This window comes from Vanellus vanellus (genome assembly GCF_965231255.1).
Source record: "Vanellus vanellus genome assembly, chromosome: 10".
NCBI classification, from domain to species: Eukaryota; Metazoa; Chordata; class Aves; order Charadriiformes; family Charadriidae; genus Vanellus; species Vanellus vanellus.
In genome coordinates this window covers 16,364,888-16,388,951 of record NC_138915.1, presented here as the reverse complement: position 1 = coordinate 16,388,951, position 24,064 = coordinate 16,364,888, and the positions used below count along the sequence as shown (strand labels likewise).

The following is a 24,064-nucleotide window of genomic DNA, read 5'->3' as shown; positions in this document are numbered from 1 at the left end:
AAAGAATCCATATTCATAAATTGACAACAATTCAAAAGAGATGAATAAAAGAAATGCAATGTATAAAAGAACAGGAATATTTCCACAGATAAGAGATTAGATTCTTACATAAGATACAGTCTCCAGATGTGTTGGAAAAGATACATTTTTCCTAAACCCTGAGAAAACAAGTCTGAAAACCTCTTACTATGCAATAAAAACTGCTTCAAGTAACATTGCAAGTGAAATAAGGCAGTAACTGAATACCATTACACACACTCGTTCATATTTACTAATCTTGATTTATTGCACAACTTTATATAGCAGTCCTATATATACAATCAGGTCTTTTTGTCTGTTGTTTACTAGCAGTTTTTGAAATATCGTAATTGACCAAGACTTTTAGATGGCAGAATATACAAGATATACAGGAATTGCTAGGACACAAGGCATTAAAACCTGCTTTGTAACATCCTGTCTTATAATGGCATAATTTCAGTAATTCTTCCCAATTTATATTGATGTTATTGAGAACATATTTTGTTCTAACAAACTCATTTTCAGCAGATGAGAAGAAACAGAAGAAATTGATTATTAAAATAATATTTTAAAAATGCCAAGTTATCACTTAGAACATGTAATTAAGCTATACACGCATACTTGGATAGTAATGCATACATTCTATGAGAGTTTATAATTTAAATCCCACTAGCATAGGTAAGGTTCAAGTGTGTATGTCTGAGTACATTTAAGTTCTGTTGCTTGCTTTCTCTTATAACTTAACCTGCATTAGTCCACAGTCTTTCTAGATCATATTTTTGGCTTTGATACCAGCCTCTTCATTGACGCTAGGCAGGGACTGACTGCTGCCCATTCCTACATATCTGCAATGAGGATATTCCACACTTCAGAATTATCTTGACATCAGCATAGGAAAGCATTTCTCAGGTAACTGACTGCCATCTTGATGACCAATCCTGAATTTGGGAGTCCTAATACTCTGAAGAACCATTTAAATTTTCATTTACAGACTGATGACACAATGATGATAAGTTACATATTCTTCTATTAATTTGAATAGGAAGAGCTGGTAATCTATACACAGTGTAAAGTCTGAAATAAGTGTTAAAAAGCAACGTGCAAACTTCTGCCAGAAATACCAGTGTCTTCTCAAGGATCTCTTAGATACAGTAAAGAACACATTTCAGTCCGCTGGGGAAATGAACAAAATTTCTGAAACACATTCCTTTAAAAACATACAGCATGTAAACCCAAAACGTAGTCACAAAGTCCTGATTATTTTTTTCTGAACATGTACAAAGAAGTTTTAGTCCTTTGCTTAAGTATATTGACATTACTTCAGTTTCAAAAATAATTTACATCATTCTGTCTCTATCTCAGTAGTCCTAAAAGTACACTTTTTATCAAGAAAAAAAAGATGCAGAATAAAAATTGGAAAGGTAAAAGGCTGTTTTACAAACATGCCTAAAAGCCACCAAAAAACCTCCAACCCATTCATGTAAAAGAAGATAGAGCAATAATAATTCATACGCTATACTGAATTGTTTTAGCCGCTGTTACAGAGCACTGAGAGAAGTAATCTAACCAAATAAAAACCTGAACTGACACCATATATTGAATATAAGGCACTAATAATATGGGTTAGGTCAATGTAAATCAAGATACAGTCTGATTCGACGACCAGTAGTTCTCCGAGTCTCCAATTCCTACAGTAACTTTTCCTCCACGTCTCCAAGAAACAAACAATAAAAACTGCAGCATATTAGTTATCATCCTAGGTTCATCAGCTATTTTAAGGATTAAAGATTAGCCTGTAGCATAAAAAATAAGTGAACCTTTGGGCTACTGCAAAGACTATCTCCTTCATCCTGCACATCTGTAGTTTTAGGAAGCCTGTAAAACTAATAAGCAATCCTTAATGAAGCTGTATTGCAGACCTCTTTCCATATTCTGCCTGTTACACTGGGCAAAGCAGCCTGATCAAAGCTATGATCCTGTTTTTTTTCTCCTCTGTGCTCACTTTATACCAGAAAGTTTTGACTGCAATGAGAGACCTGCAGATTATTTGCAGAATGTCAGTATTTAAAGATCAGAAAAATAGACTTCTTGCCTTGTGTGCTTACAGAAGTAGAGTGAAATGTAACCCATTCCCCATCTCTCTAAACAATCCTATAATTTACTCACATCTTAGTAAACAAAAGGGCAACTTCAAAATTATTTTCAGTGCTCCTTAGGTAGAAAATGTGTATTTAATTACTGGTTTGGTTTTTGTTATTTTTTTAAAACATGTTTTGTTCACTGACTTACCAAGACCAGGATTACTGTATCAAAGGAATAGTCATACTATTTATGGGAATTAAGTGTCTACATATGATTGAGAATTTGCAGTTTAGGGTCTAATAAAACACAAGTACTGTGTGTTATCAGAATGATAGGACTGCCCACTGTGAGCTGTGACAGGAAGAAAGAAAAATTCAGACAGTGGTAACAAAGGAGAAGTTAGAAAAAAGGTGTATCAGAGTTTAGAAGAAATTTGGAAACAAATAGTTTTTCCCCAAACGTGCTTGACTGTAGAGCGGCTGTTTCTGTAGTTAATGAACAATCTAGTTTGTGCATGCTTGAGTGACTGACAGTTGCATAACAGCAAACTCTATATGACAACCATGCATAGCTTCAGCAACACACAAACGTTTTCTTGCTGCCTGAACTAATGAGCCATTTAGTTGGGGTAAATCAGGTTATTCAATAGATGTTTCAAGCAGCTAATAGGCCCGATCCTGCTGCTGATCCTTATTCAAACTGGTACTGAAGTAGAATTAAATTCTGTATCTATTGACTGAATAATAGAATGAATAATGAGATTTCACATGTGAAGTCACTGCAGGATAAAGATACTACATAACTTAAAAAAAAATTCATCATAGTGAATATGAAGTGTTTGCTGTTTGTTTTTGGAGGAAGAAATATTTGATCAAATGATCTGAGACTAGATCTTGAGATAACTAGAAACTCCATAATTCTAATGGTGATTTGTCCTGATTTTCTCTCAGGCTTTGGTGTTTCTATCTGGGAAAATAAAAACACTTACATAGTTTATGGGTTTTTGCTAAGATCACTGTATCTCCCAGAAGTATTTTGGTAAAGTTAAATATTAACTACACAGACTTTAATGTAACAAAGGTAGTTCTATGAATATGTGAAAATCCCAAATAACACTTAACACAGCCAAACGCCGTGCTTTTATAAGAGAGGTGTTTTGCTTGAAATCGAAGTAGGAAAAGTTGCTTACAGAAAAAATATTTAAAACTGCTAAAAGTGGAATCTTAAAACTGATCTTTGCATGTGCCTTTCTGAACTGTTATGGCTAAAAATGCTGTAAGAATACTCTGCAATATATGACTGAATTATTTCATAAAACATAGGAAAGCAAATCTATTTAATATAAATGGTTAAAAAAATTACATTTAGTCTTGTCAGTGTGCATTTTTGAATGCGTTTGGCAATTCTAATTGATGAGACCTACTTTAACAAAATCTAGGGAAATACTGCAATCAGGCCACAGGATGTGCAGTTTAATTATGTTGGTGTGCATTTCTATTTGTTTCTAATGTAGAGGATCTATTGGTAAAATGAATGCCCATTTTGTGGTCTGTTATGCAGAAAATGTTTAATCCAGTGTTTGATTTACTCTGTTAAATCTTCTTTATTGAATGTGCTTATTCATCCATGCAGAATTGGGTATGCTGCTTTCTGTTACTATGACATTGCAATTAAATAGCTAAAGAGAAAAACATGGTAAGACATTTTCTCAAGGTCCATGAAATTCTCATAAAAATTACTCATACTTACATGTTTTACTTTTACATTTGCTGATCTTAAAACTGTAAAGTACAGAGAAATATTTTTGTGTTGTATGAGGCTGACAAACCTTGCAGTTAAAGATCCTGAATAACCATTTTTGTCAAATAAATAGTACTAAGAATTTCTGGTCCAATGGGTAATGTCTGTCATCACAAAATAGGATTGCACTGATTGCATCTTATGAATGAAGCTAACAGGAACTCACAGAACCAAACAACAGCATTTTGTGGTGGGATAAATACTTAAGCACTTGAGAAACAGTAAGACATTGACAGTGAAATAGCTCTGTTCTAATGCAGTCCTAGAATTAAACTAAACAAAAGGTTTTCACAATGCCATTACATTTTCATGTATATGCCCTCCCTCAGTAAGCAAAGGATGTGCAAGGAGAATTTGTCTTACCCAATCTAACCAATATAGTGATGCTTTGTTCCTCAACTCAAGACATTTAGGTCAGGATGATCCAGCATTGTGAGAATTCTGGAGCTAAATTTCTGTTGTTACAGGTTAAAAAGTAGAAATGACAGCTCTATTAAAAGAATTGCACTATGGAAGCTGCAGAATGGAAGTTTTTTTAAAATCTCTATAGAACAGTTGAAAGCATAAACATAAGGAATATAAGATGTGAGGTTACTACTTTTATATCTGAATCCATAGCTACTAATTTTCTCTGTTATATATTTCTTAGCATGGTAATCAAGTATACTGATGTTTAAACTTATGTATTTTTTGTTCTTGTGTTGTTTGACGTTTCCTGCTAGACTATTTTCTGTGTAGCACGTCTGGCAGTACCACAGGGGTAAGGTGGTCTCTGGATTCCATTAGTCGCTTTATACTATTTTCACTATTCTTTTGCTATGTGACCAAGGAGCTTGTAATAAGGTGTTAACAAGCTGCTAGCTGGTTTATTGTTGTTATTGATTTAAGGGGTTAAGACTTTAATATAACCATACACAATGAATAATTTAAGAGATTAGTTTAAAGCCATATAAGGTATTAAATGCAAAATAAAAAGCAAAACTTTCTAGAAATTTCCACGGTATTCCAGTAGAGGTATTCTGTGCTAGGTTATTTTGCCTACATTGCTGTATCTGGCTTTTTCAAATACGTCTTTTCATTCTTGCTATTCTCTCAATTAGACTGGTAATACAGTAGGGGCTACTCTGAAACAGTAGATTCTGGTTTTCCCCCCTGATTGATGAAGGGGGCTTCATTGTAAGGGGAAGGAAGAGGCAGAGCAAGACACAAGTGTGTCTTAAGGCTGCGGAGGAAAAGAAAGAAAGAGTTAATGTTAATTGATGGGTTGAGAGAAATAGAGATTTTTTGAATGCAGAAAACAAAGTACAATCCAACATATAATATGGCTGTTAATTAACAATGAAAGACTAGAAATAGATGAACTGATAGACTTTCTTTTAAAATCTGTCTTTGACATGGTGCATAAAGGAAAGACATTATCGCAATTGGGGACTAAAGGGACTTTTAAAAATAATAAGGGAAGTATTTTCTTGGATATATTAATAAAGTGCAGTGATCAATGAGATTGAAAAAGCAATATAAATAAGTTTTGGAAACAGTGCATATATGCAGGGGAAAATAACAAAAATGAAATCTCTTGCGAGTTACTGAGGAACTGGTCACCCAAGAAACTTCAGTGGAATCGACACATGAATTGTACAAAAAATATGAAGTATATTGAAGTGTTGCATTGAAGTATTTTGCGTTTGCAGTAAGCAGGTGGAATGCAATCACATTATTGTATTTCAAGTTTTCCGATGGGTGCTAGCAGCTTGTATGCCTTCACCGCAGCTTCCCGCACTGTCCCTGTATCCGAGCTGAGGGCTCGCGCTTTGCATCAGCAGAAAATTCCACGGGCGAGAAACCGGGTGGACGGTGGGACTGAGGGAGCGGTTGATGGGTGACGCCGGCCGCCCGTGACCGCGGACACCCGGGGCTCGCTCCTGCCCGCCCCTCGGTCGGTGGCCCGGCGGGGCCACGGGCCCTGCCTACGGCGTGGACGACACCCTCACCAGCACCTGCGTTTTCCACACGAGTGTTTTGTGAAGAGCCAGCCAGAAGAGAAGCCAGCTGTCCTCTTCCGCCTGCTTTACGGAAGGGTGCTAACGAGAGCTGCCCGCACCAAGCACGCAGCCGCAGCCCAGCAGCCGCAACTACATCTCCCAGCGGCCCGCGCGCGCGGCGGCCGGAGGTATCCGGCGTGGCACCCTCCATTTCCGCCAGCGCCGGCCACGTGACGGTGTCCTTCCCAAGATGGCGGACAACCTGCCCTCCGAGTTTGATGTGGTGGTGATAGGGACTGGTAGGCGATGGTGCGGTGGCGGGTTGTCTCGGGGTTGCTGTGGCGGGGACGGGGGAAGCAGCGTCCGAGGGGTTGGGCGGGTGGTGTCAAGGTGCCGGTGCTTGAGAGGGTGCAGCGGGGAGGCGCAGGGCAGAGCTGGGGGCGGTGGGACGGCAGCGGCGGCTGTGGAGGGCAGGCCGGGGGGCTGCCGAGGGCACCTGCGTGGGCAGCGCTGCCCCGGTGTCCCGGGGACTCGCAGGGCGCTCTAGGTTTGCTAGCAAGATTTAAGTGTCGAGATTTGCTTAGAAACAGAGGTGACACGGAGGTGCCTGTGGTGCGGGGCTGTACCTGGGAGGGCGATCTCCGTGAGCGCCGTCACTGTGAGCCGGGAGCCGGTCAGGCACGCCTCCGGCCCCTCAACACTCAAAGTGCTCCTGTGGTACTTCATAAAGCCTTGCCTGACCCTGCCACCCTTGGCAGCCCGTTTCCCTGAAATAACTTCCTGCTAGTCGAGTTTACGTTTACGCAGTGAAAATAGTCCTGAAGAGCTAAACTCCGCGTTGTTGCTGTATATGTGGTATATGCTGATAATATTTTTTTCTATTGTATCCTTGTATATAGTACAAGAACTTTTTAAAGTTTTGTCTAATCTTTATGTCTTTATGCCAGCTTAAAAATAACCTCAACTTTTTTTTTTTTTGAGTCCTCCTTATTAAAGTATATTTCTCAGTATATGAACAAATGTAAGGTTGAATGATTGCACACATCAGAGACTTAACTCTGAACTTTCTGGAACTGCCTGTGCTTTCTGTATCCTGCACAAGTTCCTCCTGTTTCCTGTTCAGGTGAATAATGATGGATCTTGAATGTCTCACTGAGACATACTACAAGACAAATTTTAAAATATTCAGTCAGAAGTAAGATGCTTGCTGCATGTGTATCATAATAATCTTTAAGCATTGAAATAGATTTCTGTTTTGTAGAACCCAGTGACAATGGCCTAGTTCGAACTGGTATTGATAAACCCCCCACCTTAAACTCAGTATTGAGCTCTAGTCTTAAAATGTTCAAAATACATTACTGTTTGTAGGTCTCCAGTTTAAACTCAAATTTTATTTACAATTATGAAGAGCTCCCATGGTCAGCTCAAGGTATTGATTGGAGCGCAAAAGGAAGGACACTTCTAAATGTTACTGTTTTCCATGTGAAATCAGTAACTGTTTTTTTGGAGTTCACTAATCTGTCAAATTGTGTCCTTCTTTTTAGAAGACGGAAGACTACTTTTCTAGTAATTTGGAATAGAATGAGTGAGTTTCTTCATGTAATTGCCGTTTTCAGTGTTTACCAGGAAAGCGTAATCCCCTTGCAGTGTATGTATAATTCGTCAAAGGACTTCTGATTTAGTTCTGAAGTTGTGAGAGATTATAAAAACTTACTGTCCCCATTGTTGACCATAACTCTAATAAAAATGCAAAATTAAGTTTCTTGAGCAGATTAAGAGATCCCTTCTGTGTTCTTAATCCTGCTGTATAGAGTGGAAGCCCTACTAACGAATCTGACTTCTTCATATGTGTTTGGATTTGTGAACTTTGAGTGTATGAGAAGCGTGGTAAACAATGAAAGGCTAACATACCAAACTAAAAGGGTGAAGTATTAAAAATTGCATAACTTCTGTGATTTTTGAGGATAATTAATTCTTTACTGCTGTGAGAAAGATAGTGTTTATGTAGATAATGCAGAGGTGTAGAAAATTAAAGGAAACTCAGGTTTATAAAATTACTGTTAATGTTAGGCTATTTAGCTATTCTAGCTACTAAGGAAACTAAAAGGTGAAAATAGTAGTAGGAGTAGCTATTGAAGGTGTTGTCTCTTTAAAAGAGCTATCTATCACTTACATATATAAGACTTCATCTTTTCATGATTCCAATGGAAGAGTAAATACCTGCTGCCAAATTTTTCTTCTGGAGCTTTTGTAATTTTTGATGAAGGTATAATGTAATTCAGCTTGCTCTGGCAACCGTTGTACTGAGGGTGCTCACAGGCACAGAGTGCAGACCAAGGGAATCATGCCCATGGTGGCAGCCCGCTCTTGTGTGCGGTCTTTCATGGCCTATGACATGTGGTGCTTGCTGGATGTATGCGTTAAATAACACCAGGCTGCTCACTGCAGAGAGGTGGTGGTTGGCGGTAGGATGTCACAGACGGAAGAGATTGTGCACACCCAGACACACTATTAGAAGAATTCACCTGAAAGTGACAGTTCACCAGCAAAGGCACTTTTGGCTTAACTGTCTATGCCAGTGCGAGTTGGTCAGGCAACACCCATCAAATACGATCTTCCCTGCTTTGGAATGGCCTTGTAATATTAGGGCTTTGATGTTGGTGGAAGGAAATTCTTTGAGCTAAATTCCTCCTCTGAAATATTGCTCTATTTGGTGGTGGTGGTGGTTTGGATTTGTATTAAAGGATGCGTTTTTGCCTACCTGTAGAGAGTACTGCTATAACTAATTTCAAGATTTTCAGAATTCTGTATTTTAGGAATTATTTTGTCTTTGCATTCCTTTTTACTAAGAACATACATAAATGGTGACTAACACTGTTGAATGACTTTTTTTTTTTTTTTTAATCTGTATTAAATTACTCATCATGGAAGATCATTTGAAGTAAAACTTTCACCTGTCTTCTCTTCCTGGAAATGACTACTGAGGGACTATCTTAGCTTTGTCTTTAACTCTGTTTTCTAATGTTGTAACCAGTGCTGAGTGTATCTATGGATATTTGATTGTCATATTGTAATAACTAGAATGTTTGTGTTGATGATCTCTTTAACTGCATAGTAGTAATTGCATTCTTTTCTGCATGTGTGGCATTTTTCTGGCTTTATAATTTGTGCATCTGTTAATTTTAGTAATTAGATTGGGTGGTAACATTAGATTTGAATTTGTTTTTATTTCAGGCCCATTTAACTGTTTCCCTGTAGTTAGCTTAATGAACATGGAAGCTCACACTAAATTTTAGTCATCAGTGCTCCATTTAATGCCTAAGCTCAATTACTTCATCAATATTTCTATGAGAAAACTGAATTCGCTTATTGAAGAAACTACTTTTCCTTAAGCCTGATCAAACATTTTGTTGTGTGGACAAGTTTAGAGCAAGAGGATGTGTAGTACAAAAATAATAGTCCTGATGAGTTCAGCAGCAAAAATTCACTACTATCATGGAATTTATACTATCTAAAGTTCTAAAGAAAACTAGTTCTAAAGAAAACTAGATTATCATGTGATATAAAACTGGTGGGCTTATCTTGAGGTTTTTGACGGCAACACAATATAAGAATTAAAGCTGTTATGACATTGTTCTTTTGTTCTACTCCCTTTTTTTTTTTTTTTTTTGCAGCATTGAAGTCACTCTCTCCTTCTTCCCCCAGGCCTCTCATATCCCTACTTTCTTGCTTTTTAAATATAGTAGTATGGTCACTAACCATATAGTCACTCACCCACTAACCAAACAGGAATAGATTTATTGGATGATTCTCTGCTAAAGCAGATACTATGCAGTATCATCAGTCCTCAAAGCAGTTCTGGTATTTTGGAAGGACTATTCTTTGCAAGGTGTTATTCGGTGATTTTTATTTGTGTAAAAGTAAGATCTAGATTTGGAGGGCTGATGTAAGTGCTTGCTTGAGGAGTTCAAGGTGGGCATTAGTCATGTTAATTTCAATGAGTTCATTATTGATAAGCTTTTGTGGGGTCAACTTGTATATTAGTGCAGGCATTGACATGGTAGTACATTTGTAGTGAGAGGGAACAATAAGAGTTCTTTGATAAATATTTATCTCAAAAACCTGGCATCTATTTGAGAGTGATGCTCTGAGCTTGGAGTCGGTGGCAGGGCTTTTGTCTTTAGGCAGTTGTCAGAAGGAAAATTCATAGGCAAAATATTCAACAATGTTGAATTTATGGCAGAAATCACTGTAAGTGCAGAGATTTGCAAAATGGCTGTGCATATTCATCAGTGGTGTGGATAAGGATGCAGGGTCATCCTTAATCTTTGAATTTCTTCAGTTGATTGGATTATATTCAGTCTTAACTTAAACTTTTCTCTGATACTCCAGAAGGCCTGTATTAACTGCTGGTGAAGTTGTAAAATAAAGGATATGGCCCTTTAAAAGGTGGTTGTATTCACAAGTTTGTCTGCCAGTAGTTCTAATTTTTTTCTAAAAAGGAGTTATTCTTTATAAAAACAGTCACAGTAAATTTTCTAGTTCTATGCAATTTTCTTTCCATTCTGGTTTTCAGTGGTTATAAATAACACATGAAATGACTTTCAAGGTAGAAAGCAGGAATCCATTTTGAAATATTCTATAAAATAAAGAGTGATTTATGGTTTCATATGATTTTGGCTGAAAGCACTCGGGCTTTGCCAGGTCATCAAAGTCCTGTCAGGAGAATCTATTATTTATTGTTCGATATGCTGGGAGTGGTGTAAGTACTTTGTTTATCTTATGTAAGTATAGTGTTCAGAAAAATCACTTCCAGATACCAATACAATTTTACAAATATACCGTGAAAAACTAACCTAAATATTATAGATGTGAATTATAAAGTTAACATTGAAGATTGATTTAAAAAAAAAAAAAAAGAATAATTCCTAATGTTTTTATTGTTGCAGGATATTTTTAGGATGTGCCTAAAATGTTTTCAAATACATCTTCTGGGCTGATATTTTGGTTGTGTTGTCTTATATAAGTACACAGTCTACAGTTTACATCAGCAGCTATTACAACAGAAGCTAGATGGAAAACCATCTGGAGATTGATATTTTTTGATGTTGGTGGTCATTGTGAATGAATAAAGTGGCACTGACTTGTGATGTTGATGTCTGGAAGGAGGAAATAGACCCATATTATTATTATAATTTATAAATAAGTCATTACGTGTCCATGTAAATGTCAAACAAAATGAGCACTGACTCCCAGTTTTCTCCTCACCCCCCCTTTTATTTGGGGTTGGGTTTTGTTTTTTTTTGGTAGTATTCTCCAAGTATAAACATACCTTTATATTACTGTTGTTTTTTTTTTTAACCTGAGTGAAATAGAGGGGTTGTTTTCTGGCATGCCCTCCATTCTGATTTTTTTTGTGTATCAGAGGTGCTGTGACAGCCTTCTTGGAGGCTTGGACTCCCACTGGTATCTCAGATAGGATTCTTTCCCAGATACTGTGAAATGTTCCTTGCTGCTCTTGTAAGAAAACTCATTATTTTGCGAATCTTTTGTTGTCCTTCTCAGCCCTGTTAGTATTTTTCAGGTTTTCCAGATTATATTGCTGATCTCATAAAATAAAGAGACTGTAGTGCTTCTGTGATCCTACTGTGAAAAATATAGAATCGGTCATCTGCATATCAAGGTGAAAAGCTCCTTTAGAAAAGGTCTTAGAAAGATACTTTGAAATTCTAGTCTGAATCAGGAATAATCAAAAAGACACATTTATCTATGCCCAGTTGACAATGTCATTCCACGGTTTTGAGAATGGTCATAAAGCTGGTAATTCAGTCCTTCTTAAGAACTCATGTCTTTGTAAGTCACTGGTGCACTGAGGTTCCTCTAGAGCCAACTGAAGCATTTTGTAAGAGCCCCTCTTGGTACACAGATAGTTATATGGAATTACTAATGTTGGAGAAGAAACTTTTTACTTGTGGCTCCTTCCTTCATTTATGATTTCTTACTTGTCTTAGTGGGTTGTCATTTCTCTGCCACTACCATATTCTGTAATGCAGAAATATCTTCTGATATTATTCTGCAGTACAGACAAATAATAAAATGAATCAAACCTATTGTCAAGTTTAATTAGCTAGCTTTAACTTAAAATATTATGTACAAAAAGTATTTCAAAATCATTTGTGATTAAATTATAAAATGCCTTTTAAGTTCTGCATATACCAAAACCATACCATTAAGATTGTGTAGTGAGCTTCTCGAGAGTCAGCTTCTCTTCTCTTCTTAGAAGTTTGGGTACAAACAAAATTTATTGCAGTTGGACAACTGTCTGACTCCAGAAGATTGTTTTGAAATTGTCTATGTTCCAGCATTTTTAATATATTTTCTTTCAACATTTTGTATTATGAAAAAGCCACTTGTGATTTATTTAGTAGATACAGTGAAGCAAATTAAACATTTAAACCTTTTCGAGATGAAGCTTGTGTAATTCAGTAAAAGCTTATCAGCTGAAAGACTGGGAAATAGTTTACAGTGAACAACTGAGGAACCAAGATGCTTCCACACATATTAAGCTGTTTAGTTTATAAATTGCTTGGGGCAGTGAATGTATCCATTTAAAGTCACTTGAAGAGGCAGTGCATCACTATAGCATTATGTATGGCTTCTAATCAGAAGAGACACAATGTCTAAGCCTGAAATTAATGTTTGATTACACAGAGGTGAATTATAACTTCCCATTATTTTGTAAAGCTTTTAAAATCGGTTGGCTTTTAAAGCTGAAAAGAGTTTTCTAGCTTAGCAGTTATCTCTAATTTTAATTGTGCTGTGTTGAAACCAAAAGTAGAATTGGTATCTTGATAACTGTGTATGTGTAGCTAATTCCTCTAATTCTTGCTTATTTACTTGTAAAACACATTATTCATTAAAATGAAAGTATGGCTGATTTTGCTTCATAGGGAAGGTCCAAAAATTCATGTAATGGGCATTGTCATAGAATCATAGAATCATTTGGGTTGGAAGGAACCTTTAAAGGTCGTCTAGTCCAACCCCCTGCAATGAGCAGGGACATCTTCAACTAGAGCAGGTTGCTCAGAGTCCCGTCCAACCTGACCTTGAATGTTTTCAGGGATGGGGCATCTACCACCTCTCTGGGCAACCTGGGCCAGAGTTTCATCACCCTCATTGTAAAGACATTCTTCCTTCTATCTAGTCTAAATCTACCCTCTTTTAGTTTAAAACCTTTACCCCTTGTCCTGTCACAACAGGCCCTGCAAAAAAGTTTGTCCCCATATTTCCTGTAGCCCCCCTTTAAGTACTGAAAGGCTGCAACGAGGTCTCCCCAGAACCTTGTCTTCTTCAGGCTGAACAACCCCAACTCTCTCAGCTTGTCCTAATAGGAGAGGTGCTCCAGCCCTCTGATCATCTTCATGGCCCTCCACTGGACCTGCTCTAACAGGTCAGAGGTTGCTGGAAACAACCACATGTAGACTTCAAGGTCAGCTTGCAGCAGCCACATCCATAAGATTCATTGAGATTAATCTGCCTCTTATGTGTCCAAGAAGGCTACAATAGAGATAGTGCTTAGACAGCTGGCAGTGAAAGCTAGCGCTATCAAAAATGAACTGTATTCTTCATCATAAGATTGTCATGAACCTAGTGTTTATACTGTCTGCTTGTTGGGATCCTTTATTCTGGTGCTGCAACTGTTTTTGATGTAGTTCTGGAATCTCTTGCAGCAATTTCCAATGCATTATTCAGATAGACAGAGATACAGGAAAGTTTGTAGGACTAACTTCAGTTTCTACATACTGAAGTGAGCCGTGCCACCATGTTAGTCTAATTAGAGCCAGCTTGTTATAATTTAATGTGCTTGCGTGTGTTTGGGGTGTTTTTTTTGGTTTGTTTTTTTTTTTTTTGTTTGTTTTTTCAATTCAGTGTCTTTTCAACAGGATCAAAGAGCTCCAAACACAGAAGGGCAAATATGTAGTCAGCACTCTTCCTGGACCAGTACCAGAAAGTCTTAGAAGTTGGTTCACTTTGACTTTGCACTTGTATTTCAATGAGGCAGTGTCACAGATTCATGTGAATGTATTGCTTTCTGGATAGATGTCAAGAAGTACCTATTGAAGTCTACCTATTAGAACATGTTAGTGGCCCAGAGATCACTAATGAGTAATATCACTGATTTTATACTTATTTTTATATCTGTCTGTAGATGTAATGTCCTACTTCAATGAAATTTTAAATTAATGTTTCCTTGAGCAGGGCAGAGAGGCTAATTTACTTAATACTGTGTCTGATAAATGGAGGTTAGTAACTGGAGAAAGAAGGCAATGGCTTTAAGGAACGATGATAGAGATTTCAACTGGTACTAATCAATCCCCTTTCACGAAGGAAAACTCTTTATCTTTGTTTTTCCTGGTAAGAGAAATGAGGTGCAGGACAATTTAACGTAATGCAAATATATTGTGTGTAAGCATTCTAAAGGGGCATATGAAAGGACCAGGAAGCACAGAAAGTGTTTATACCTTTTGTTATCAAGCACTGCTATTTCTGAATTGATTCTGCCTCAAATATGAAGAACTTCTGAGTCAGATTATTAAATTGATACAAGAATTGTATGGACTCCTTATTCCTCTACATAAATTCGTTTTATGCTGCCAGATGCTTATGTATAACATACTGAAGTCTGGATCTGTTGCTGTTTTCTTGTGGCTGGATCATGCGATTCCTATTCAGACTTCTTATTTCCTGCTAATAACATTGGAAATCTAAAAACTGTGTGGATTTGGAACCTTATTTGAGAAAATGTTCTTTTGCAGTAGACCATTTCAGATTCAATAAAATGAGATGTGTGCTGTGTTTTATAATAACTAATATGTATAATAGCTTAGTAGGAAAATATTTGTTACTATTGAGTATACCAGAGGGCAGTTCTCTTGATGGTTCAGTAATTTGATAACTGATTTTGATAGCAGTACCGTCTTAGAATTATTTTTTTTTTTATAATCTGAAAGGAAATGTGGATTCTCATTTAGATCTTGCTTTTCTTTGATCCATGTTACTGGATCCAAATCATTACTCAGCTGCCTGTTCAAAAACATTATAAATGTCATGAGTGACACAGGTTATAGCGCTAAGTCCTTTATCCCTTAAGTTGGCAAAACAGAAGCTGACTGTTCCCCATGTGGGATGAGTGGCAGGATGTGTTAGAATAATCCTTCATGAGGAAAACAGCTTAGAGATACCCAGCTTTATTTACTCATTAGATATAAGTGAAACTTCAGAATCAATATTAGGGATATAGCCTTTCCCCTGGAATCACTTGAATCCTGTAATAAATCATTATCTTTAAACGAAATTGTGAGCGAGGAGTTTTGGAGTCTGCTCTGCTGTGTAGCTAGGGTCTGAACACGTTTAAAAGCTTGAATATAATCCATCTTAGAATTTTGGTCAAATCGGAGTTCAGAATAGGAAACTGTTTCCAAATAGGAACAGTTTTTAAAAAGAGTGTATTTCTTTGTTGTTGAATAATGTGAAGGCCACCTATTTTGCACAACTATGTGAGCATCCTATAGGAGATAGTTCAGCTTCACGTGCTATCATTAAATAAATCTCTACCATTTCTCTAAGGAGGCTTTTCCAAATTAGTTATTTTTTTCTTAAGTAGAGAGAGACTAGCTATAACTATATTGCCTTTCTTGGCAAAAAATAACCATCATGCAGTCCAGATCACATGTAGGAGTAACTTACATTTGACAAAGCCACCTATTTTTCATGTGGTTTTATTTCTGTTAGAGAATTCAGAAACTGGTGCCAAGGCACAGTCTTATTTCTTTGGTTTACTGAGGTTTTGTCACATAAGAATAAATGGTGTCTTGCTCCATCAAGTTGTTCTAAGAGCCTCTCCAAAAGCTAAAACGCACGGGCCTTGCCTTTCTTACACTTTCTCATTCTGTTGCCAGTGAGTACTTGGGGTGGGGGGGGGGGGGTGGGCACAGTATCTTGGAAGCAAAGGATTGGTGAAGAAAATTGATGCCAGCTTTCAAGAGCGCGGAGGCTAATTCAGGGACCAATTTCATCCAAGGTTAATGGAAGAACAGACCTCCAACGCCGTATCAATTGGATCAAGCTTAAAGCAATCAGTTATGCCCTACTAGCTATAACTCCAGTCCTGGTCAGCCAGGCAGCACTGGTGATGTTTTACAACACTTTCTTGGTGGCTTTTATCAATAAGGGAAGGAGAAACAAGTTTCCGAGTTCCATTTCCAGAGTAATATTCTCTGTGCCCAAATGAAGGAAAGAAAACCTTTTTCAGGAACTACAAACAAAATAGTAGTTGTAGATTCTATTCCAGATAGTTTATAGATGGAGAGAGATGAAATGGATGTATAAGCACTTTCAGAGGACAGCTGAATGTGGAGTTGCTTTCACATAATAAGGCTGTGTGCATCCATGGTCTTGTGACAGTCCTGAAGTGCATGCTGCAGTTACGTATTTTCTCCTTGTCTCTTTGTTCAGTGTGGTCTGTGTTTTGGGTTCTTACTTCAAAAAATAAAAATGAAATCAGGTGCAAAGACTATCAGCCTTTCTAGGCTGTGAAATGAATGTCCCAGGAACTGATGCAATGGTTCATCCCTCTTTCTGCCCCCAGAGATTAATTCCATGATAAGCCTTCACTAGACGTGGCAGTTCAGCAATGCAAAACTATTGTAACTTTTTCTGTTTTATCAATTCAGAAAGATATTTTCTTTTTTTTTTTAATCCGTCAAAATAGTAAGTGTTAAAACAAAAAATTTGCAGGGAAGTTGTAGGTATTTTCCTGGAAAATTTGTCATGCCTGTCTTAAACCTCCTTCCTTGCATTGATACAAACATTTATACTTTTGGACTGGCAACACCACCATGGAACTGGACTGCCAAAAAATGCCTATCTGTTTCATGAGGTCAGGAATGGCCAAAGATAAGGGTAGAGAGGTTGGACCTCTTCATGTTGGTGGTTGTGTTTTCCTTTGCTGGCTTAAAGAGTTCATGAAACTGTGGTCTCATATAGCTAAGTCCCGCTAGGTGTTTTCTAGACTGCATTTCAGGTTCTAGAATTATTAAAGACTAGCTCAACCATTTCAAATTATTTGTTCCTGTCTCTCTGAGTGCTAAATTGTACTTAATATTCCATTAGAGTCTTAACAGCTTTTTACTTTAAGTAAATGAAAACTGGTACTGCACAACTATATTCTACTTATAAGGTAGCCTTTAACATATTGCATTATGTGTTTTAAATGAGTCATCAGGTTGGAAACATGCTGACCTTTTACTCATTTGTGAAGGCAGTATTCTCTCTGAAGAAATAGACAACTGCAGACCTGAAATTCTCATGAAGATGATGTTTGGGGTGAAGCTAGCCCAAAGAAGTTTGTGCCCTACCACACCTGCTTGTTCTGCTTTCAGTTCTGTCTCTTTTCAGCTGGCTGTACTAGTACAGCTTCTGGTGCTGCACTGTAAATCAGATGAGTGAAACACTCCTTTCCTTTTGTTTAATCTCATCCCTTAATTGAATATGTAGCCTAAGTGTCTCCTAATACCAGTCCCTTAGAATTTTAATCACTTTTACTGAATTACCTGCTTAAACATCCAATACATCATATATAAAGAGATTTCAGCAAAGCTAGTGCCGTACAGCTTTTTAGATAGAAAGCTATACTTCTTTTCTGAATCTAGTCAAAAATCCAAGTCATCTAACTGCGCATGTAAAAATCTGGTGAGCGGGAGCAGAAGTTAGAGAACAGCCTTGTTTATTTATTAAGCTTCCAATTGTGATCATGTTCTGTTCCAAGCAGGTATTGCTGGTAGAGAAATATCACTTGCCTTTTCATTGGTTTTGTTTTGTTTTTTTTCTACATATCTTTTCTACATATGGTGAAAACATACATAATTGTATGATGTGGGAGATTTTGACAGGGATACCACATTAAGGACAACCATCTCGCATTTTTTCTGTCCCTAACACTACCCTTAAATGTGAAGTGAAAGTACACCTGCATTGTTATTTTAGCTTTTCTATTTACACTCGGGTCTTGGTCTGCATGCAGGATATCGAGTGTGCTCCTGAGCACTCATTTGGAGCAAACCAATCAGTTCAATCAGAAACAAAGTCCAAATACAGTTCTGAGACCTGTTTGCACTAGAGGTGTTTGTCAACAGATGGTATGGAGGAGACAGCAACGTGCAGGACTGCTGTACATAGTTGTTTAATGCCACCCCGATAGGTTTATACCCTCACACTTTCCAGTGTGTCCTTGGGCAATATAAAAGGGCCTGCAGCATTTACCATAAATTTCTTAATTTTAAAACACCATTTTAACGGGTTGTTACACAGTCTTCAGATTATGTCAGACACTTTGAAGTGAACAAAAATACACAAAAATGTGCTCAGATAACACCTGTCTGTACCAGGAGGGATACAGTTACAGAGCATCCCGTTAAAATTTGGGTATCATTGTGCTGGCAAGTGCTCAATGGGATTATGATCACAAGGTGCCTAGAGAAGACACTGGTGACAAACTTTAACTCAGAGGTAGTAGGGTTTGCAAGTGATATGTGCCGTACAATTATTAAAAAAATATTTTGCATTTATAGAATGGTTTCGGTTGGAAAGGACCTTGAAGATCATCGAGTTCCAACCCCCATGCCATAGACAGGGACACCTCCCGCTAGACCAGGTTCCCCAAGGCCATGTCCAGCCTGGCCTTGAACACCTCCAGGGATGGGGCCTCAACAAACTCTCTGGGCAACCTGTTCCAGTGCCTTACCACCCTCAAAGTGAAAAACTTCTTCCTAACGTTTAATCTGAACCTGCCCTCTTCCAGTTTAAAGCCATGCCCCCTCGTCCTATCACTACATGCCCTAGTAAAAAGTCCTTCCGTAGCTCTCCTGTAGGCCCCCTTTAGGTACTGGAAGGCCGCAATAAGATCTTCTCAGAGCCTTCTCTTCACCAGGCTGAACAGCCCCAACTCTTTCAGCCTCTCCTCACAGGAGAGGTGCTCCAGCCCTCGGATCATCCTCGTGGCTCTCCTCTGGACACGCTCCAGCAGGTCCATGTCCTTCTTATGTTGGGGACTCCACAGCTGGATGCAGTATTCCAGGTGGGGTCTCACCAGAGTGGAGTAGAGGGGCAGAATCACCTCCTTTGACCTGCTGGCCATGCTTCTTTTGATGCAGCCCAGGATACGGTTGGCCTTCTGGGCTGCGATCGCACATTGATGGCTCATGTTGAGCTTCTCATCAACCAGCACACCCAGGTCCTTCTCAGGGCTGCTCTCCAGCCATTCCCCGCCAAGCCTGTATTTGTGCTTGGGATTGCTCCGACCCAAATGTAGGACCTTGCACTTGGCCTTGTTGAACTGCATGAGGTTGGCTTGGGCCCACCTCTCCAGCCTGTCCAAGTCCTTCTGGATGGCATCCCTCCCCTCCAGCGTGTCTACCTCGCCAAAGAGCTTGGTATCATCGGCAAACTTGCTGAGGGTGCACTCGACCCCACTGTCCATGTCGCCGACAAAGATGTTGAACAGTACAGGTCCCAGTACCGACCCCTGAGGAACGCCACTCGTCACTGCTCTCCACTTAGACATCGAGCCATTGACCGCAACTCTTTGCGTGCGACCGTCCAGCCAATTCTTTATCCACCGGGTGGTCCATTTGTCGAATCCATGTCTCTTCAATTTAGAAACCAGGATATTGTGTGGGACAGTGTCAAATGCTTTGCACAAGTCCAGGTAGATGACATCAGTTGGTCTTCCCTTGTCCACTGCCACTGTAACCCCTTCGTAGAAGGCCACCACATTTGTCAGGCATGCCTTACCCTTGGTGAAGCCATGCTGGCTGTCACCAATCACCTCCTTGTTTTCTATGTGCCTCAGCAGAGTTTCCAAGAAGATCTGCTCCATGATCTTGCCAGGCACAGAGGTGAGACTGACTGGCCTATAGTTCCCTGGGGTTGTGTTTCCCCTTTTCCAGTTGGCAGGAACCTCGCCAGACATCCACGACTTCTCAAACATGATGGCTAGTGGCTTGGCGACTTCATCTGCTAGTTCCCTCAGGACCCGCGGGTGTATCTCATCAGGTCCCACAGACTTGTGCACCTTCAGGTTGCTCAAGTGGTCTCACACTTGATCTTCACCTACAGTGGGCGGTTCTCCATTTTCCCACTCCTCGCATTCTGCGTCACAGGCAGTGCGGCTTGTGGTCCTTGCCAGTGAAGACTGAGACAAAAAAGTCATTGAGTACCTCAGCTCTTTCTCTGTCCCGGGTAACCAGTTCTTGCGTTTCCTTTTGGAGAGGGCCCACATTTTCTCTAATCTTTCTTTTCTCGCTCGCGTACTTAAAGTAGGATTTTTTTTGTCTTGATGTCCCTGGCCAGATTTAGTTCTATCTGGGCTTTAGCTTGTCTAACCCAATCCCTGACTGCTTGAACGATTCCTCTGTATTCCTCCCAGGCTACCCGCCCTTGTTTCCACTCCCTACAGGCCTCCTTTTTCCTTTTGGTCATGTCCAGGAGCTCCTTATTCATCCATGCAGGCCTCCTGGCTTTTCTGCCTGCCTTCCTCTTTGCAGGGATGCAAGCTCCTGAGCTTGGAAGAGGTGGTCCTTGAATATTAACTAACTTTCTTGGACCCCTTTTCCCTCCAGCGCTTCATCCCATGGCACCATACCAAGCAGGTTCTTCAAGAGGCCAAAGTCAAGGGTGGTCAGCCTGCTGTTCACCTTCCTTGCTGCCTCGAGGATCTTGAACTCGACCATTTCATGGTCACTACAGCCCAGGCTACCCTGGAGTTTGATACTGTCTACCAGCCCCTCCTTGTTGGTAAGAACAAGGTCCAGCATAGCTACTCTCCTCGTTGGCTCCTCAACCACTTGGAGAAGGAAGTTGTCGTCAATATAATCCAAGAACCTCCTGGATTGCCTATGCCTGGCTGTGCTACCCTTCCAACAGATGTCGGGGTGGTTGAAGTTACCCATGAGAACCAGGGTCTGTGAATGTGAGGCCGCCCTTATCTGTCTATAGAGGGCTTCATCCACTTGGTGGTCTTGGTTGGGTGGCCTGTAGCAGACTCCCAGGAGCGAGTCTGCTACAAGAGCTAGCAGGGAGCGTCTGCTCCAGGAGATTCAGGAGGGTCATAGCAAAATGCTAATGAACGCAAAATAGTGTTCATTATTTTAGTAGCATGAGAGTATTAAGAATTTTAGTGATTCACATTGTAAACTTTCTTTTCTTTGAACTGCCTGTTTCTGACCAAGTTCTAACTTTTTTTCATTTTTTTAATATATCTTAGCATACTAATTTCTAAAAATTTTGTGTGTCCTTTCAGGTTTGCCTGAATCTATTATTGCAGCGGCATGTGCCAGAAGTGGCCAGAGAGTTCTTCATGTTGATTCGTAAGTTACGCCAATAATTTTCTTTTTTAAGAGTTATATTGGCTAGAAGCGTATCTGTGTCTATGTCAGTGTGCCCTTCAGTGCTTGTGGTTTGTGTTCATCTGGCATCAAGTAATCTTATGCTTCTGTCTCTACTTTATTTTTGGGATGTTATTTCCATCAATAGAACAGGCAATTTTTGCATGCTGGCTCAGTAATTTGGAACGTAAGTGATGTGGTCAAGGATGCTGTTGATGGCTTCTTCTTTCATACAGACAAGAATGGTTACAGGTTTAGTGCCCTTCATTATCATTCCTGACAGTAAGTATCCCATTCTGGTTTTGTGGGAATTTTTACCTGAGCCATTATCATTTAATGACAAAGTGTATTACTAGCATCTCATTTGTATCAATGGCTAGAAAAGTTAATGCAAGTATTTTTGCATTTTAATTGTTATCAGAATGAAGACAAGTGGAATCTGGCTGATAAGGCAGGAGATGAACACAGCACTTTGCTGTCTTCTCTCTGTCCTATGCCCAGTTAGTAGGAAGAGTACAGAATACCAGTAAAGGCAGTTGATTCAAAAAGTACTACTGTTGCACTTTGAAATAGAAGGATTTGCTGAAGCACTTGGAGTAGCGTATTTCATTGCAATCTTTTAAGAGATTAACATTTCATTTTACTTCTCTTTACCAATTATCCAAAGTTAATTTTTTTTTTTTATAAACTGTAACTATACACTACGATGCACGCTGTTTTTTAGAAAAATGTAGGAACTTTGAACCTTGGCTTATTTATACACCTGCCCAGCAAAATTCAGTAGTATGACTCAAGTCTAGAGCTCTGGTTTCTGAGTCAAGCTTGAGATCAAATGCTGGAGCTTCAGCTGACCAAGACAAACTCTTAAAATACCCCTCTCTCCCATCTAGTGCTTTAAAACTCTAATTTTCTCATAACTCTCTTGAGACAATTGATCATTACTAAGCAGCTTTTGAGGCTGCTTTCCTGTCTGTGTTTTTCTAGAAGATAACAAATGCAATGTATTTTGTGAGATTTCTGTGCCAGACACCTGCACTGTGCCTGATGTGAGATCAAAGTATGATTACACAGATACATTTTCTGTTTTATTTTTTCTTGGCAGCATTGCCACTGATTGATTGTAACTGGCTCCTTTCTCCATGCAACTTTTTCAGTCCTGTTGTTAGTGCACTTATGCAATTTGCTGAGCTAATATGGTTTTGGGAGAGGGTTGTAAGTAGGATGCAAGGACTACCGAAGCAGCAGCTGCTAAATGTTGTCATAGGCTAAAATGCATAATAATTTTCTAAGATTAAACAAATGTCTGCATTTCAGCTGTGGTAAATATTTGTGCACGCAACCAAAGTGGATAATTGGGTAAAATCTGATCTGAAGTGTGTGTGTGGGTAATACCTTACATGTTTAACAGTAAAATCATAACTGTTAATAACTAGTAAAAGTCTGTGTAGAGACTATTTTCAGGCAACCTGTTACCTCTTCTCTAGCTGGTACCTGCTGGATTTTGGCAGAGAATTGTGACAGGTGGTTTTGAGGTGGTGGAAGCAGCAAGAGTGCTGTGAGATTGGATACTCTGATTGTTAGCATAGCACTTGTTCACGAAAAATTACAAGGTTGGCATAGTGTTTTGTTTTTACATTGTGTTTTTGAGCTTTTGCCTTTCTATGAAAATTCCTGTGATATGCACCTGTGTGTCCAGCATCTGTGTTTGGAGACTTTTCCCAGAGACGGTACACGTTTTCAATTTTTCTTGTGTCTTGCACCAAGACATTAAAAAGAATATGCTTTCTGCTGTTCAGTTTCTCTGAATGTCATCAATTCAAGATTAAACTTCTGTAGTCTTGTCTACAGCCCTTCAAAGGACCCGTTCATTTTTCATACACTTATTTCTAATTTGAAATCATACACAATTGCTTGGTTTGCTATTATACTGCCCACAAAGTTTCTGGCTTCCTGTGTTGGACTGGAGTGAGGACAGGTGATGCACTTCAGAGTCAGCAGTTTTTACCAGTAGGAATGCATTTGTATTAAGAACTCATCTTAATGATGAGCAGTATGGACTACTCTCAGAACCTATGGAAAATTCCTAGAAACTGCAAGGAAAAGTAGTCCTTAAATGGGCTAATATTCTAGTATTTTATGTCACAATGGAATAGTACACAGCAAGGCAGTATTTGATGCTCCATACTTAATGTAACTAATGATTTGGTTGAAACAAAGACAGCTCTTAAGATTGGTATAATTTTAAAGAGATACGCAACTACATAGTAGTGACGTTGAAGTTACTATAAAGACCTCATGCATAATGTATAAGGGTATGTTAACGTCAAACATTTTGGTACCTTAATTCTTAAATTAGCTATTAGATTGCTAATCAAAATATTAAAAACCTTATCTGTAATAATAGTCTGTAATAATAGTTAGACATTGGAATTTTGATTTTTATTTTTTTTTTTTTTTATCCATGCCTATTTTTAGCTACGATGAAGAGCCTTTCAGAAAACTCACAGAAGCAGGCAATTAGAACCGTGGAATACAGATTTTGTTTATTACTGTTTTCACTTAAATATGCTCATTTACATTCACACATGCTTTTGTTTTTATGATTAAAATGATGGCTTCCACATTTGATTCCTTTCTCCTATGGAGTTATTTTCTAACTCTGGTGCAGGCTAAGGTCAGGGGAAGGTGTTCTTTACCAAGGTGTTCTCAACTTATATTAGCAGTTGCCGTTTTAATTGC

General features: G+C 38.8%; 1 protein-coding gene across 1 annotated transcript in view; it reads left to right on the top strand.

The window, feature by feature from the left end:
• Positions 1–6,132: 6,132 nt before the first annotated feature.
• The window catches only part of CHM (CHM Rab escort protein), a gene marked incomplete at its 5' end in the record, with an annotated part of 74,862 nt that continues 56,930 nt past the window's right edge, over positions 6,133–24,064 (top strand). The window contains 2 exons of the mRNA XM_082488024.1: positions 6,133–6,181; positions 21,241–21,307. Coding sequence (XP_082344150.1) covers positions 6,133–6,181; positions 21,241–21,307 — 116 coding nt within the window. The remainder of the gene's footprint in view (positions 6,182–21,240; positions 21,308–24,064) is intronic.